Genomic DNA, 12,614 nt, shown 5'->3' on the forward strand with positions numbered 1-12,614 from the left:
GAAACAGAGGATGACACGCGTAAAGCTGAAATACTAAACACCTTTTTCCAAAGCTGTTTCACAGAGGAAGACCGCACTGCAGTTCCTTCTCTAAATCCTCGCACAAACGAAAAAATGGCTGACATCGAAATAAGTGTCCAAGGAATAGAAAAGCAACTGGAATCACTCAATAGAGGAAAGTCCACTGGACCTGACGGGATACCAATTCGATTCTATACAGAGTACGCGAAAGAACTTGCCCCCCTTCTAACAGCCGTGTACCGCAAGTCTCTAGAGGAACGGAGGGTTCCAAATGATTGGAAAAGAGCACAGATAGTCCCAGTCTTCAAGAAGGGTCGTCGAGCAGATGCGCAAAACTATAGACCTATATCTCTTATGTCGATCTCTTGTAGAATTTTAGAACATGTTTTTTGCTCGCGTATCATGTCATTTCTGGAAACCCAGAATCTACTATGTAGGAATCAACATGGATTCCGGAAACAGCGATCGTGTGAGACCCAACTCGCCTTATTTGTTCATGAGACCCAGAAAATATTAGATACAGGCTCCCAGGTAGATGCTATTTTTCTTGACTTCCGGAAGGCGTTCGATACAGTTCCGCACTGTCGCCTGATAAGCAAAGTAAGAGCCTACGGAATATCAGACCAGCTGTGTGGCTGGATTGAGGAGTTTTTGGCAAACAGAACACAGCATGTTGTTATCAATGGAGAGACGTCTACAGACATTAAAGTAACCTCTGGCGTGCCACAGGGGAGTGTTATGGGACCATTGCTTTTCACAATATATATAAATGACTTAGTAGATAGTGTCGGAAGTTCCATGCGGCTTTTCGCGGATGATGCTGTAGTATACAGAGAAGTTGCTGCATTAGAAAATTGTAGCGAAATACAGGAAGATCTGCAGCGGATAGGCACTTGGTGCAGGGAGTGGCAACTGACCCTTAACATAGACAAATGTAATGTATTGCGAATACATAGAAAGAAGGATCCTTTATTGTATGATTATATGATAGCGGAACAAACACTGGTAGCAGTTACTTCTGTAAAATATCTGGGAGTATGCGTACGGAACGATTTGAAGTGGAATGATCATATAAAACTAATTGTTGGTAAGGCGGGTACCAGGTTGAGATTCATTGGGAGAGTGCTTAGAAAATGTAGTCCATCAACAAAGGAGGTGGCTTACAAAACACTCGTTCGACCTATACTTGAGTATTGCTCATCAGTGTGGGATCCGTACCAGGTCGGGTTGACGGAGGAGATAGAGAAGATCCAAAGAAGAGCGGCGCGTTTCGTCACTGGGTTATTTGGTAACCGTGATAGCGTTACGGAGATGTTTAATAAACTCAAGTGGCAGACTCTGCAAGAGAGGCGCTCTGCATCGCGGTGTAGCTTGCTCGCCAGGTTTCGAGAGGATGCGTTTCTGGATGAGGTATCGAATATATTGCTTCCCCCTACTTATACTTCCCGAGGAGATCACGAATGTAAAATTAGAGAGATTAGAGCGCGCACGGAGGCTTTCAGACAGTCGTTCTTCCCGCGAACCATACGCGACTGGAACAGGAAAGGGAGGTAATGACAGTGGCACGTAAGGTGCCCTCCGCCACACACCGTTGGGTGGCTTGCGGAGTATCAATGTAGATGTAGATGTAGATGTACCTGTGAATCTAGGTGATCTACAAGCTAAGCTGCAACCATTGTGCTGCATTCTATGTGGGCTTGACAACCAACAAGCTGTCTGTCCACATGAATGGCCAGTGACAAACTGTGGCCAAGAAACAAGTGGACCACCTTGTTGCTGAGCGTGCCTACATTCCTGTAACCCTTCTGGTCTCAGCCTTTGTTAGTCATTGTCCTTACCTACCGAGCACCATCCCTGTTCTCATTCCAGCACTACACAGTCCTCTGTTCCACCGATGCAGTCTTTCTACTTCTCTACTTTTCCGCAAACCTCCCCTTCTCCCATCTTCTGTCCAGCCTCCTGATTGCACCTACCTACCCTCCTCTCCACTTCGTCCCCGCATGCTCCCAGCAATACTTTACCATCTCCCACCCCACCCTGCTATCCCCCCTCCTCCCCCTCCTCAACACAAATCTCACCACATTTAAAGTGCCCAAACCACTTGAAAACCTGTGTGTGGCTCATAGCGTCCTCCTGGAAAGCTTCCTGAAGCATTTGATGTGTCTCCATTGCAGTTTTTTTAAGCAGGAAACAAAATGTCACACACACTCTTTGTTCTTTTAAAGTTGCCATAATGACTTCGCAGGGGTAACCCGCCAACAGTCAGAGAAACACAATACCACACTTCCACATTCAGCTCTACACTGACACCGTCTGCACAGCTGTTTCATGAAGGTCTCTACTAACACCATCTAGCGTGAGAACCCTGCACTACGTCTACGAGTGGCAGCGCCCTCGGAGTTCGGTTTCTTTTGGGTCCCCCCTAGTACATTTTCTATTACCATCCTAGACAGTAGATCATAATGTAATGCTCTCAGTGCTAGCTGTGTACATACTTCTTCACAGGGAACAATGGAGATTAGGATTTTTCTGACAGGCAGATTTTCCAGTAGTGAGCTGTTGTAATGAAGTGCATTTTCCGGTTGAGTTGTTTCTGCTGATGAACCTGTCTGAAACTGGGGTAACACAGATGCCTACTGAGAAACCTGGCATCTGCTGAACATGCCATTTTGAGATATATTGTTATCAAATACTTGTTGCCCAGTTCATTGTTGTATTGCTGCTCTACTGTGTTGCACCTCTTGACACATCCAGTCACCAAATCCAGTTCATGATGTCCTCTTCCCCAATGATTGTACAGGCTTGTTGTGTGCTATGGTACTAGGGTGTTTCATTGCAAACATTATACACACCCACAGCCAAGGTTAGTGTAATTCAGTGACTGCTTAAGAGAGGCACATGTGTCAGCTAGGATCAGTTTATTTTGTTTGGACTGAGGCACTACAGATGCAATATTCAAATGCAGTAATTGCCTTCAGTATAAATTAATTGTATGATTGTATCTGTATTAATATTCCTTTGAATTTTTTACCAAGTGCTTTGTCAGCTTCAGATTTAAGCCGAAGAGTCAGTATAGTAATCCTCTGATTTTACATGTTTCATGAAATTTTAAACGAATTTTAAACATACACGCTCAAGATTCAGCCTCAGTGCAATCATTTCAGAGAATCCGTTCACTAATAAACTGTTCCAACCATAATTTGTGAGGGTATTTAGCCCTTTTTAACCTAGTACATTACAGATTCCAAAAAAGGGCAAAGTGATTTGATAAAATGTGATAATTTCATCCATTTCTCTTTACTTTCTAAATATGTTTCTTTCATAACAGTCAGTCTTTGTAGGAATCAAAATATGAATGTTAGAAAACTGAGATGTTTTACACTTGTTACACATTTTAGTCATCAGTTTTACTGTGTTGAAATTAATATTACAAGATTATGCAAATGAATGTTATAGGTCAGTGTAATGTTTTATGGTTCTTTGTTTTTGCAGGTTTGATATAAAGGCACCTGGGTTTTTTACACCAGCCATCCATTCACGTATTGTGCAGTTCATACTTGATCGCAACCGTTTCTCAGAAGCTGAACATGATGACTTTGCATTTGGTATTGAAAGACTCATTGCAGAAGCAGCTTACGTTGCAGCATATCCTCTGCATGATGTGAGTTGCTCTTCTGTGTAACACTTGTTGACAGTTCTACTGATTAAAGCAAAAATATGTGATGAGTACACCTGAAGAACAAAGTAAAGGTGAGAGAGTGAGATTGAGAGGGAGCTTGAGTGTGAGTGTGTGTGAGTGAGTGAGTGAGTGAGTGAGTGAGTGAGTGAGTGAGTGAGTGAGTGAGTGTCTCTCTCTCCACACATCCTTGTCCAAATATTCAATTTTTTTACTGTAATATGGTGGTGTGAAAACTTTCCATTTTTGCTTCCAACTGCCAGTATAATATTCATTGCTTTCACAATCTTAAGACTGAGTGTGTGTTTAAATGCTTGTACACATCTGTTTGGAACTCCCAACAACTGTAGTATCAGCAGGTGAAAAGTAGGCATTTTCATACATTCACATTTTATGTTATTTAATAAAAAAAATTTCAATTAGAAATGGCTTTTGATAGAATTAAAGTGCAGATAAATCTCTTTATTTTCTCTCTTTGCTTTATATAGTAGTCATAACAGTTACAACAGGAAAGAGATTTACACAGGAGGATAAAGTTCATATACAGTATAACATAATTACATGGATGACCTCTAATGCTTCAAAAACCAACTGTGGCTTTTGGCTTCCATGCTGAGGAAGGCTGTGACATTTATTCGACAAAACTAACCTAGAGCTAAGGTTGCACTGCAGATCAATCTGTCACCAAGATCAAGATTTCAGGGGGCAGTGGGCAATATAGCCAAAAGTTTACTTACTGTATCTTCTTTCTGTTCTATAATCAACTACGAAATAACACTAAAAGCTAACTCCAAGATAATATCTACAGTTAGCAAGCATATTTATGCACCGACGTCATATTTCTTGACACTATATCGCAACAAATTATACTAATAGAAATATTGTGGAGACTCATTTCTAAACTTCAGGTGTTGAATATTTTGTGTATGTTCAGTCTGCAACATATCTGTGACATTGCAGGTCTTGTTCCGTGATTAGCTGACAGAAGAAAACCAGGAAACTATGATGCTGATTAAAATGTCTGTGAAGTTAACTGTCTTGTTGGTTTTCATATTTAATACTTGTATGTTATGAACATATCCACTTTAAGTGATACAGATTATTAAAGATCTCTCCAGAACACAATTTTTTGCATGGTTTGTGGTCTAAAGTGTTGGAAAATGGGACATCAGTGGATAAACATGTTACCATCCTTTTTTATGCACTTCATTTAGTAGGATAAATATGTAGTTACAACAAAGAAATTGGTTGTCATCAGCTGTTAATGCATGGTTTGCGTAACTTAATTCGTTTGTTTATAGAGTAAATCAGTTTGTCTCCCCTTCTGTGCTGCAAAATGATCTATGACCATTTTGTTGAAATTTGGACAATTCAGTAACGTTCTCGTTCCTCTTCTTCAACAGAATGCATCAAAAGCACACAAGGCCTGTCCTCACTTATAGTATTTCACATGAAGGAAGTACAGGGAAGCTAAGACAAAATGGGTGCATGAAAAATCGAAGAAGAAATGATAGTTGGAAGGACTGACTCAGTGTATAGGAAACTCAAAACAATCTTCGTTGAAATTAAAAGCAAAGGTGGTAACATTAAGAGTACAATCGGAATTCCATTGCTAATTGCAGGGGAGAGAGCAGATAGGTGGAAAGAGAATATTGAAGGCCTCTATGAGGGGGCAGATTTGTATGATATGATAGAAGAAGAAACAGGAGTCGATTTAGAAGAGAGAGGGGATCCAGTATGATAATCAGAATTTAAGAGAGCTTTGGAGGACTCAAGATCAAATAAGGCAGAAGGGATCGATAACATTCCACCAGAATTTCTAAAATCATTAGGAGAAGTGGTATCAAAATGACTATTCATGTTGGTGTGTAGAATGTATGACTCTGGGAATATACCATTTGACATCCAGAAAAATATCATCCACACAATTCCGAAGACTGCAAGAGCTGATAAGTATGAGATCTACCACACAATTAGCTTAACAGCTCATGCATCCAAGTTGCTGACGAAAATAATGTACAGAAAAATGGAAAACAAAATTGAGGATGTGTTAGATGATGACCAGTTTGGTTTTAGGAAAGGTAAAGGCACCAGAGAGGCAATTCTGACATTGCAGTTGATAATGGAAGCAAGACTAAAGAAAACTCAAAACACGTTCATAGGATTTGTCGACCTAGAAAAAGCAGTTGACAATATTAAATGGTGCAAGGTGTTCTAAATTCTGAGAAAAATAGGAGTAAGCTTTAGGGAGAGGTGGGTAATATACAATATGTACAAGAACCAAAAGGGAATAATAAGAGTGGAAGACCAAGAACAAAATGCTCAGATTAAAAAGGGTGTTTATCTGTACATCAAAGAAACAATGATGGAAATAAAGGAAAGATTCAGGAGCGGAATTAAAGTTCCAGGTGAAAGCGATCAGTGACATGATCCACTGGACATGAAAGTGAAGAAGAATTACATGATCTGCTGAATGGAGTGGGCAGTCTAATGAGTACAGAATATGGATGAGAGTAAATTGAAGAAATATGAAAGTAATGAGAAGTAGCAGAAACGAGAACAGCAAAAAACTTATCAGGATTGATGGTTGTGAAGTATATGAAGTTATGGAATTCTGCTACTTAGGCAGCAAAATAACCAATGATGGATGGAGCACAGAGGACATCAAAAGATGACTAGCCCTGGCAAAAAGGGAATTTCTGGCCAAGAGAAGTCTACTAGTAGCAAACATAGACCTTAATTTGAGGAAGAAATTTCTGAGAATGAGAATGTACATGTGGAGCACAGCATTGTACGGTAGTGAAATGTGGACTGTTGGGAAACCAGAACAGAAGAGAATCAAAGCATTTGAGATGTGTTGCTACAGGCGAATGTTGAAAATTAGGTGGATGGTAAGGTAAGGAATGAGGAGGTTCTGTGCAGAATTGGAGAGGAAAGAAATATGTGGAAAACACTGACAAGGAGAAGGCACAGGATGATAGGACTTCTGTTATGACACCAGGGATTGACTTCCATGGTACTAGAGAGAGCTGTATAAGGGAAAAACTGTATAGAGAGGCAGAGATTGGAATACGTCCAGCAGATAATTGAGGACGTAGGTTGCAAGTGTTACTCTGAGATGAAGAGGTTGGCACAGGAGGGAAATTCATGACGGGCTGCATCAAACCAGTCAGAAGACTGATGAGCCCTGGGGGGGGGGGATGAATATTTTCATCCTCTGTAGCACAGAGAAGCATTGTTCTGCCTGTCTAGTCATCGTTGGCAGGGTCACAATTATCTGCAGAAATTTAACTCTTTCAGGAAAAACTTTTGCCAGGTTGCCTCCATATAGGAAGTTCAATAAGATCAGAGCATCTGGTGCTTTTATGACATCATTTTGGCTGTATAACACATGTCGTCCGTAGTGTAAGTCGGATTACTTTATTTTAAACAAATTAACAACTGATTCCAGTTCTTTTTTTGGGAAAATTTGATGTTTCATTAATGACAGTGGTTCAAACAGCTGTGAAACTGACAAGTCACCATTAAAACTGAATGATCACTGACATGAGCTATGATGCAGTTGCAGATGTCTTATGCACACATCATTCTCGATTCCATGAGAAATTTCTGTTTTGCAGTTGATTCTTTTTGTCCCCAGTGATTGTCTGTGTCAAGTGAGATGTTAACATGTTGCACAGTAGCTTCAAAGTGAGACACGCATTCAGTATTTTTCACCATATCAGTATTCCTTGTACAGAATGATAAAACGAGGCTTGATTGTATTTGAAAAATGTAACCGAAAAAGGAAATTTGCATCTTGCAGGAAACCCTTCTGTCCTGTAGCCTGGTTTCTTGTCCTGCAATCATTAGTATCATCATCAGTAATTTTGTCCATGTGCTCAACAATTTAATTTCAATATTTGTATATAGTCTTTATGCTCCGCAGTTTGAAATTCCGTCTGATGGACTGAGGACATGTAGGAATACATTTCTTCACAATCTCTCAAAAATGATTGTGTTGTTAGAAGACTGGGAAAATGGGTGGAAAATCTTTCCAAGTTTCTAAAGAAGATTAACACATGCTTGTTGCCTGTCACACAACATTCAGCATTTAAATTCAACTGACATGAAAAGCATTGAATAAAGTGATCATTTTTATACTACTCTATAATTCTCACTTGAACTCCACCATTTGTGGCCACACACAACAGGAGCCTATCTTAAAACCAGGCTTAGGATTCTTAGGTACAAATTTCAGATGGAAAAAGGAAGGGAAAAGGTGCTTAAATACGGTAAAAAAGGGATGAAAGGTGCTGGTTTATTCAACTATTTCAATGATTTCTCTTTCCTCTATTCTAGTTTATTGAATGACAAACAAGTACATCAAATTGTCACCCATCAAAAGAAGGAAAAAACATGAAGCTGTTGTACTTAAAGACGTTAAGCATATCTACATTTTTAAAAGTAGGTCTGTTTCTATTAGGAGATAAAATATCTTTGTAGATGCTAATGCTTCTTTCGACATCCACAGAAACCAGGAGCAAACCTTGTATTCACTCGAAATAGCATCTCTACAGACGTGGTGAATTCGTCAATGTCTGGTTTCTTCAGAAGACTAGACTCAAATACGTCTTTGTCAAAGCCGTGTAACTGTTCCCTCATGGAAGTAAAAATAGTCCATTGTTCTTCCTATTGTAGACCTTGTTCTTCTAATTGCTTGATAGCTGTAGTCAGGTACTTGTAACTGTGAACACAATATAGTTGTGTCTGCAAATTATCTATTTTTTCCAGTAACAGAAGTTGCTGTGCCTTGGAAATTGCACCTGCGTTGGCTGGACCCAAAGAAAACACAAACTCTCTAATTTGTCAAAATTCTCACACAACATGGCAGCACATTCAATCCGAGATACTCGACAATAATAACCGGGAAATTTGTAAGGGGTAGGCCAGTGGTTTCCCTGCAGGCAACATGACTCGGAGCTTTCGGTAGAATCTTCTTCAGGTCAGAGATGAATTGATTTGCGATGTCGTATTCGTTCCTTGGGGATTCACAAACCCTTTGAAGTGTGTGAACCAAGCATGTCACATTGGTCAATTTAGGAAATAAAGTTTTCAATTGGTTAACAGCTGAAACCATGTATGGACTCCGGTCCATAATCACAAGAAGAAGTTTTTCAAACTTGATACCAGTAGGCCAGAGTTTTTGGCAGAAGTCCACAAATGATTGCGTTACTGTACTGGCATTGTCTTTCTGAAATTCATACATTTCTTACAACATGGGCTCAACTTTCTTCTCTTGTAAGGGATAAACTAAAATGTTCAAAACATATCGTTCCGTCGAGTCTAAGGTTTCATTCGCAATGATTCACAAATCGCAGTCACACACTCTCTCCTTGATTTTTTGTGTGGTTTGTTGGTAAACATGACCCATGTAGCTTTTTTCCTAAAGTTCTCTCATCAGGTATTGACATCTATGTGCATTTTTCAAGACATCCCTTGAAGGCTGGAATGTTCATCTTATTGAGTGGAATTTCTGTTTGTGTAAGAGCTGCACACAAATAGATGTTTAATTCCATCAAATTTTGGCTTTTTGAAGAACTCTGTTGGAACGCATTTTGTAATAGTGGCTGCAGCCGTGATATGTTTTCTGGAAGAGTCTTATGCTTTTGATGCTTTGAACTGGAAATGTGTTTGATGTGATCTCGTTGGCATTTTTCATCTAACTTAATTCCTGAATTGCAAGTAGTGCATCGCATAACAATTGCTTCAATGTCTATGAAATCCTGTTTGAATTCCTGAGCCAGAACAATAAATCCGGCACTGTGGACACCTTTGGCGCAGTAAAGTTTAGTAGTACACTCATTTAGTAGCATACAACAAAGAGCTAACACCAGTTCAGTTGCTAATTCAATACGACTGTCTCACAAAACTCTTGTGCTCATACACTCACTTGCTGTCCGCACTCTCTTTTATAACACCAAGGCAATTATCAGAGTGTTGTCATTCATGCTGGATCTGAAGTGTCAGCAATTTCTAGTAGCTTTGAGCAGAACTCAGTCTCTATTCTCAGAACTACATGTGTGCTTTTACTGCCATCTCAGCGTGACCAGCCTCCAACATCATGTGAACAGATGATGTCTCTCACAGCACCAAATTCAGACTGATTCTGGCGTTGTAGAATCACCCATTGTTAATTGCATAATAATGCAGTCTACTTGACAGCAGTGAAGCGAGAGAAAGAGGTTTTGTTGAACACACAATTATTTTCTGTTAATGCAGGTGTGCTTTCAAGTCACACATGTGCCTTTTACTGAAAGAGGTAGACTTACTATTAACACGTACAAAGCAAGCTGAGGAGACATTAATTGAAAGTTAAATATTTCATATTGATTAAAAATCTTACAGAATAAACTGAAATGAAACTGAAAAGAAAAAAGGGGGTATGTGCGGATGGTTGGGGGAAAAGGGATAAAGGTCAAAAAAAAAAAAGAGGAAAAGGACGTGTGAAAAACTGCCTCTTCTCGCAACTAGAAACAAAATGTCACACAGTGATAGCTTTCTGAACAGCTTTAATTTATCATAAGAGAAAAGACGCACCTAAAAATCCTAACCCTGGTCATAACAATGTGCTAACAGTTTTTCAGGTGTTTCATTTACTTTCATTTTGTCTAGCCTGTTGAAAACAGCTGCAGTTAGACTATCTGTAGTGTGGCTTTTTGGTCATACAAAGACAGTAAATCTTTCATTTATTTTCTCCAGTAGTACCGTACTAAATTATTAGGAGCAGTTGTGATAAATTTGCAGTCAGTGGTTCCATCATCTTTGATTGCGAGGAAAGTTATCTTTGACAGTTTCTGATTTTTCTGTGTGCTGCTTCAGTTCTGGCATTAGACCAACTAGCCCATGAAAAATTCCTCAGTTATTGGAATATCTGTTTCGTCATGGCCTCTTACACATAAGACAAGCTGAAATTTGCTGCAAAATTTAATGCAGTCTTATCGGTTTATCCTCTATAAACTGGTTCTTTGATGCATTTTCACTGCTTGTGTTTACATTAAGGTGGTAAACACTATGTAGGTGGCATTTAATGTCCATTTTACCTAGAACTAAAAATTCAGTAAAACAATATAAATATTTTTGACTATAATTGTTTTTTTTTTTTCCCCAGCTTTTATGGTCTGTGGTACTGTTCTCAGTCCAGACCCTATCACAAACAACATTATCACTACAATTTGTAATGAGATAGATGAAACAGAAAAATGTATTTTTCACTTCACAACTACTCAGTTGCATTGCAGATTGCTCTGTTGTAATTGCATGTATACCGTATTTACTCGAATCTAATCCACACTTTTTTCCGGTTTTTGTAAGCCAAAAAACCACCTGCGGCTTAGAATCGAGTGAAAAGTAAGCGGAAGTTCTGAAAAATGTTGGTAAGTGCCATCACAACTAACTTCTGCCGTCGAATATATGTAGCGCTACACAGGCATGCTTTGCAGGCACAAAGATAAATACTGGCACCGAAACCTCTGCGTCAGTAAATAAATTTTAAAAAAAGGTAGAAGACGAGCTTTTTTTCTCCGCCCCGAGTTTCGACCACTGCATTTTCATGCATTATCCAACGAAGTAAATAGAAATTCCGTATTGTTCATCTTCGAATGTAGCAGCCTTTCAAATATTCATAGCAACAAAAATAAATTTCTTAACACAAAAACACCAACAATGCACAAGGCTCTAAGACTGTTGCACGAGTTGATACGCTGGGGCTCATTAAGATTTCATGTAGCATACCTATTGCTTCGTGGAATTTTCTGAAGTGCTTGTTGGTGTTAGTGACCCATAATAAAGCGCTTTCATTATAGTGCCAAATTCAAGAGGGGAGTTATTTCTTTTGTGGAACAAAGTTCTAATTGTGCTGCAGGTCTGCGATACGGGATTGATGAGAGCAACGTCAGCCGATAGCGACTGCAGAGAGACAAATTATTTGAGCGTTCAATTAGCAGGAAAGCATTTAGTGCGTCAAAGTGTGGCCGATATCATGCACTAGAAGTGATTTTAAATGAATTTGTTAAGGAACAGTATCAGAAATTCCTGCCTGTGAACGCCGAAATTTTAAAAATTAAGGCACCTGAAATTCCTAGAGAGCAAAAAGTCAAAAATTTTAAGGCTTGTTGCTGCTGATTTGATCTGTTTATGAAGCGCTGGGTTTTTCACTTCGGAGGCAAACTTCAGTTGCACAGAAGCTGCCGAAAAATTATGAAGAAAAACTTGTGGAATTTCAGCACTTCATAATTAGGCGGCCCACAGAAAAGCAATACCTTCTTGGTCAGGTAGGAAATGCTGACCAAACTCCCGTATATTTTCATAATCCATCAAATTATATTGACGCCAAAGGAAAGAAAGACATAAGTGTTCTTACATCAGGGGATGAAAAACAGCGGATGTCTGTCATGCTTGCTTGCACAGCAGATGGACATAAATTACCCCCATTCATAGTTTTCGAGCGAAAGACTTTATCGAAATCGGAAGTGTTTCCAAAAGCTGTAATTGTATGAGCAAATGGAACTGGGTAGTTTTCAGAGGACATGGTGTTTGAATGGATTAGGCATGTGTGGTATCATCGTCCTGGCACAATGTTTGGTTTACGCAGTCTGTTGGTATTAGATGCGTACCCAGGCCATTCAACACCTGCAGTAAAACGAAAATTAGAGGAAAGCAAAACGGACTTGGCAGTAATTCCAGGCGGGATGACGTCAATTCTGCAACCACTTGATGTCTGTTTGAATAAACCATTTAAGGACAAGCTTAAATGCATGTACACAGACTGGCTTTTGAAAAGTGACAGACAACTGACACCAACAGGACATTTTAAAATGCAAAAGTTTGTCGCAAGTGTGCCAATGGATTGATGATGTATGGAAGTGTGTTCCAAATC

At 39.4% G+C, this 12,614-nt stretch overlaps 1 protein-coding gene across 4 annotated transcripts in view; it reads left to right on the forward strand.

Moving 5' to 3' along the window:
- The window catches only part of LOC124711854 (anoctamin-1-like), a 138,858-nt gene that overhangs the window by 29,819 nt on the left and 96,425 nt on the right, over positions 1 to 12,614 (forward strand). For all 4 annotated transcript variants that reach the window (XR_007005535.1, XM_047242081.1, XM_047242082.1 and 1 more), the window contains one exon: positions 3,514 to 3,682. Coding sequence is in view for 3 of the 4 variants with exons in the window: in XM_047242081.1 (XP_047098037.1) it covers positions 3,514 to 3,682 (169 nt within the window). In the remaining variant the exon portion in view is untranslated. The remainder of the gene's footprint in view (positions 1 to 3,513; positions 3,683 to 12,614) is intronic.

Source organism: Schistocerca piceifrons, chromosome 8 (genome assembly GCF_021461385.2).
Source record: "Schistocerca piceifrons isolate TAMUIC-IGC-003096 chromosome 8, iqSchPice1.1, whole genome shotgun sequence".
NCBI lineage: Eukaryota > Metazoa > Arthropoda > Insecta > Orthoptera > Acrididae > Schistocerca > Schistocerca piceifrons.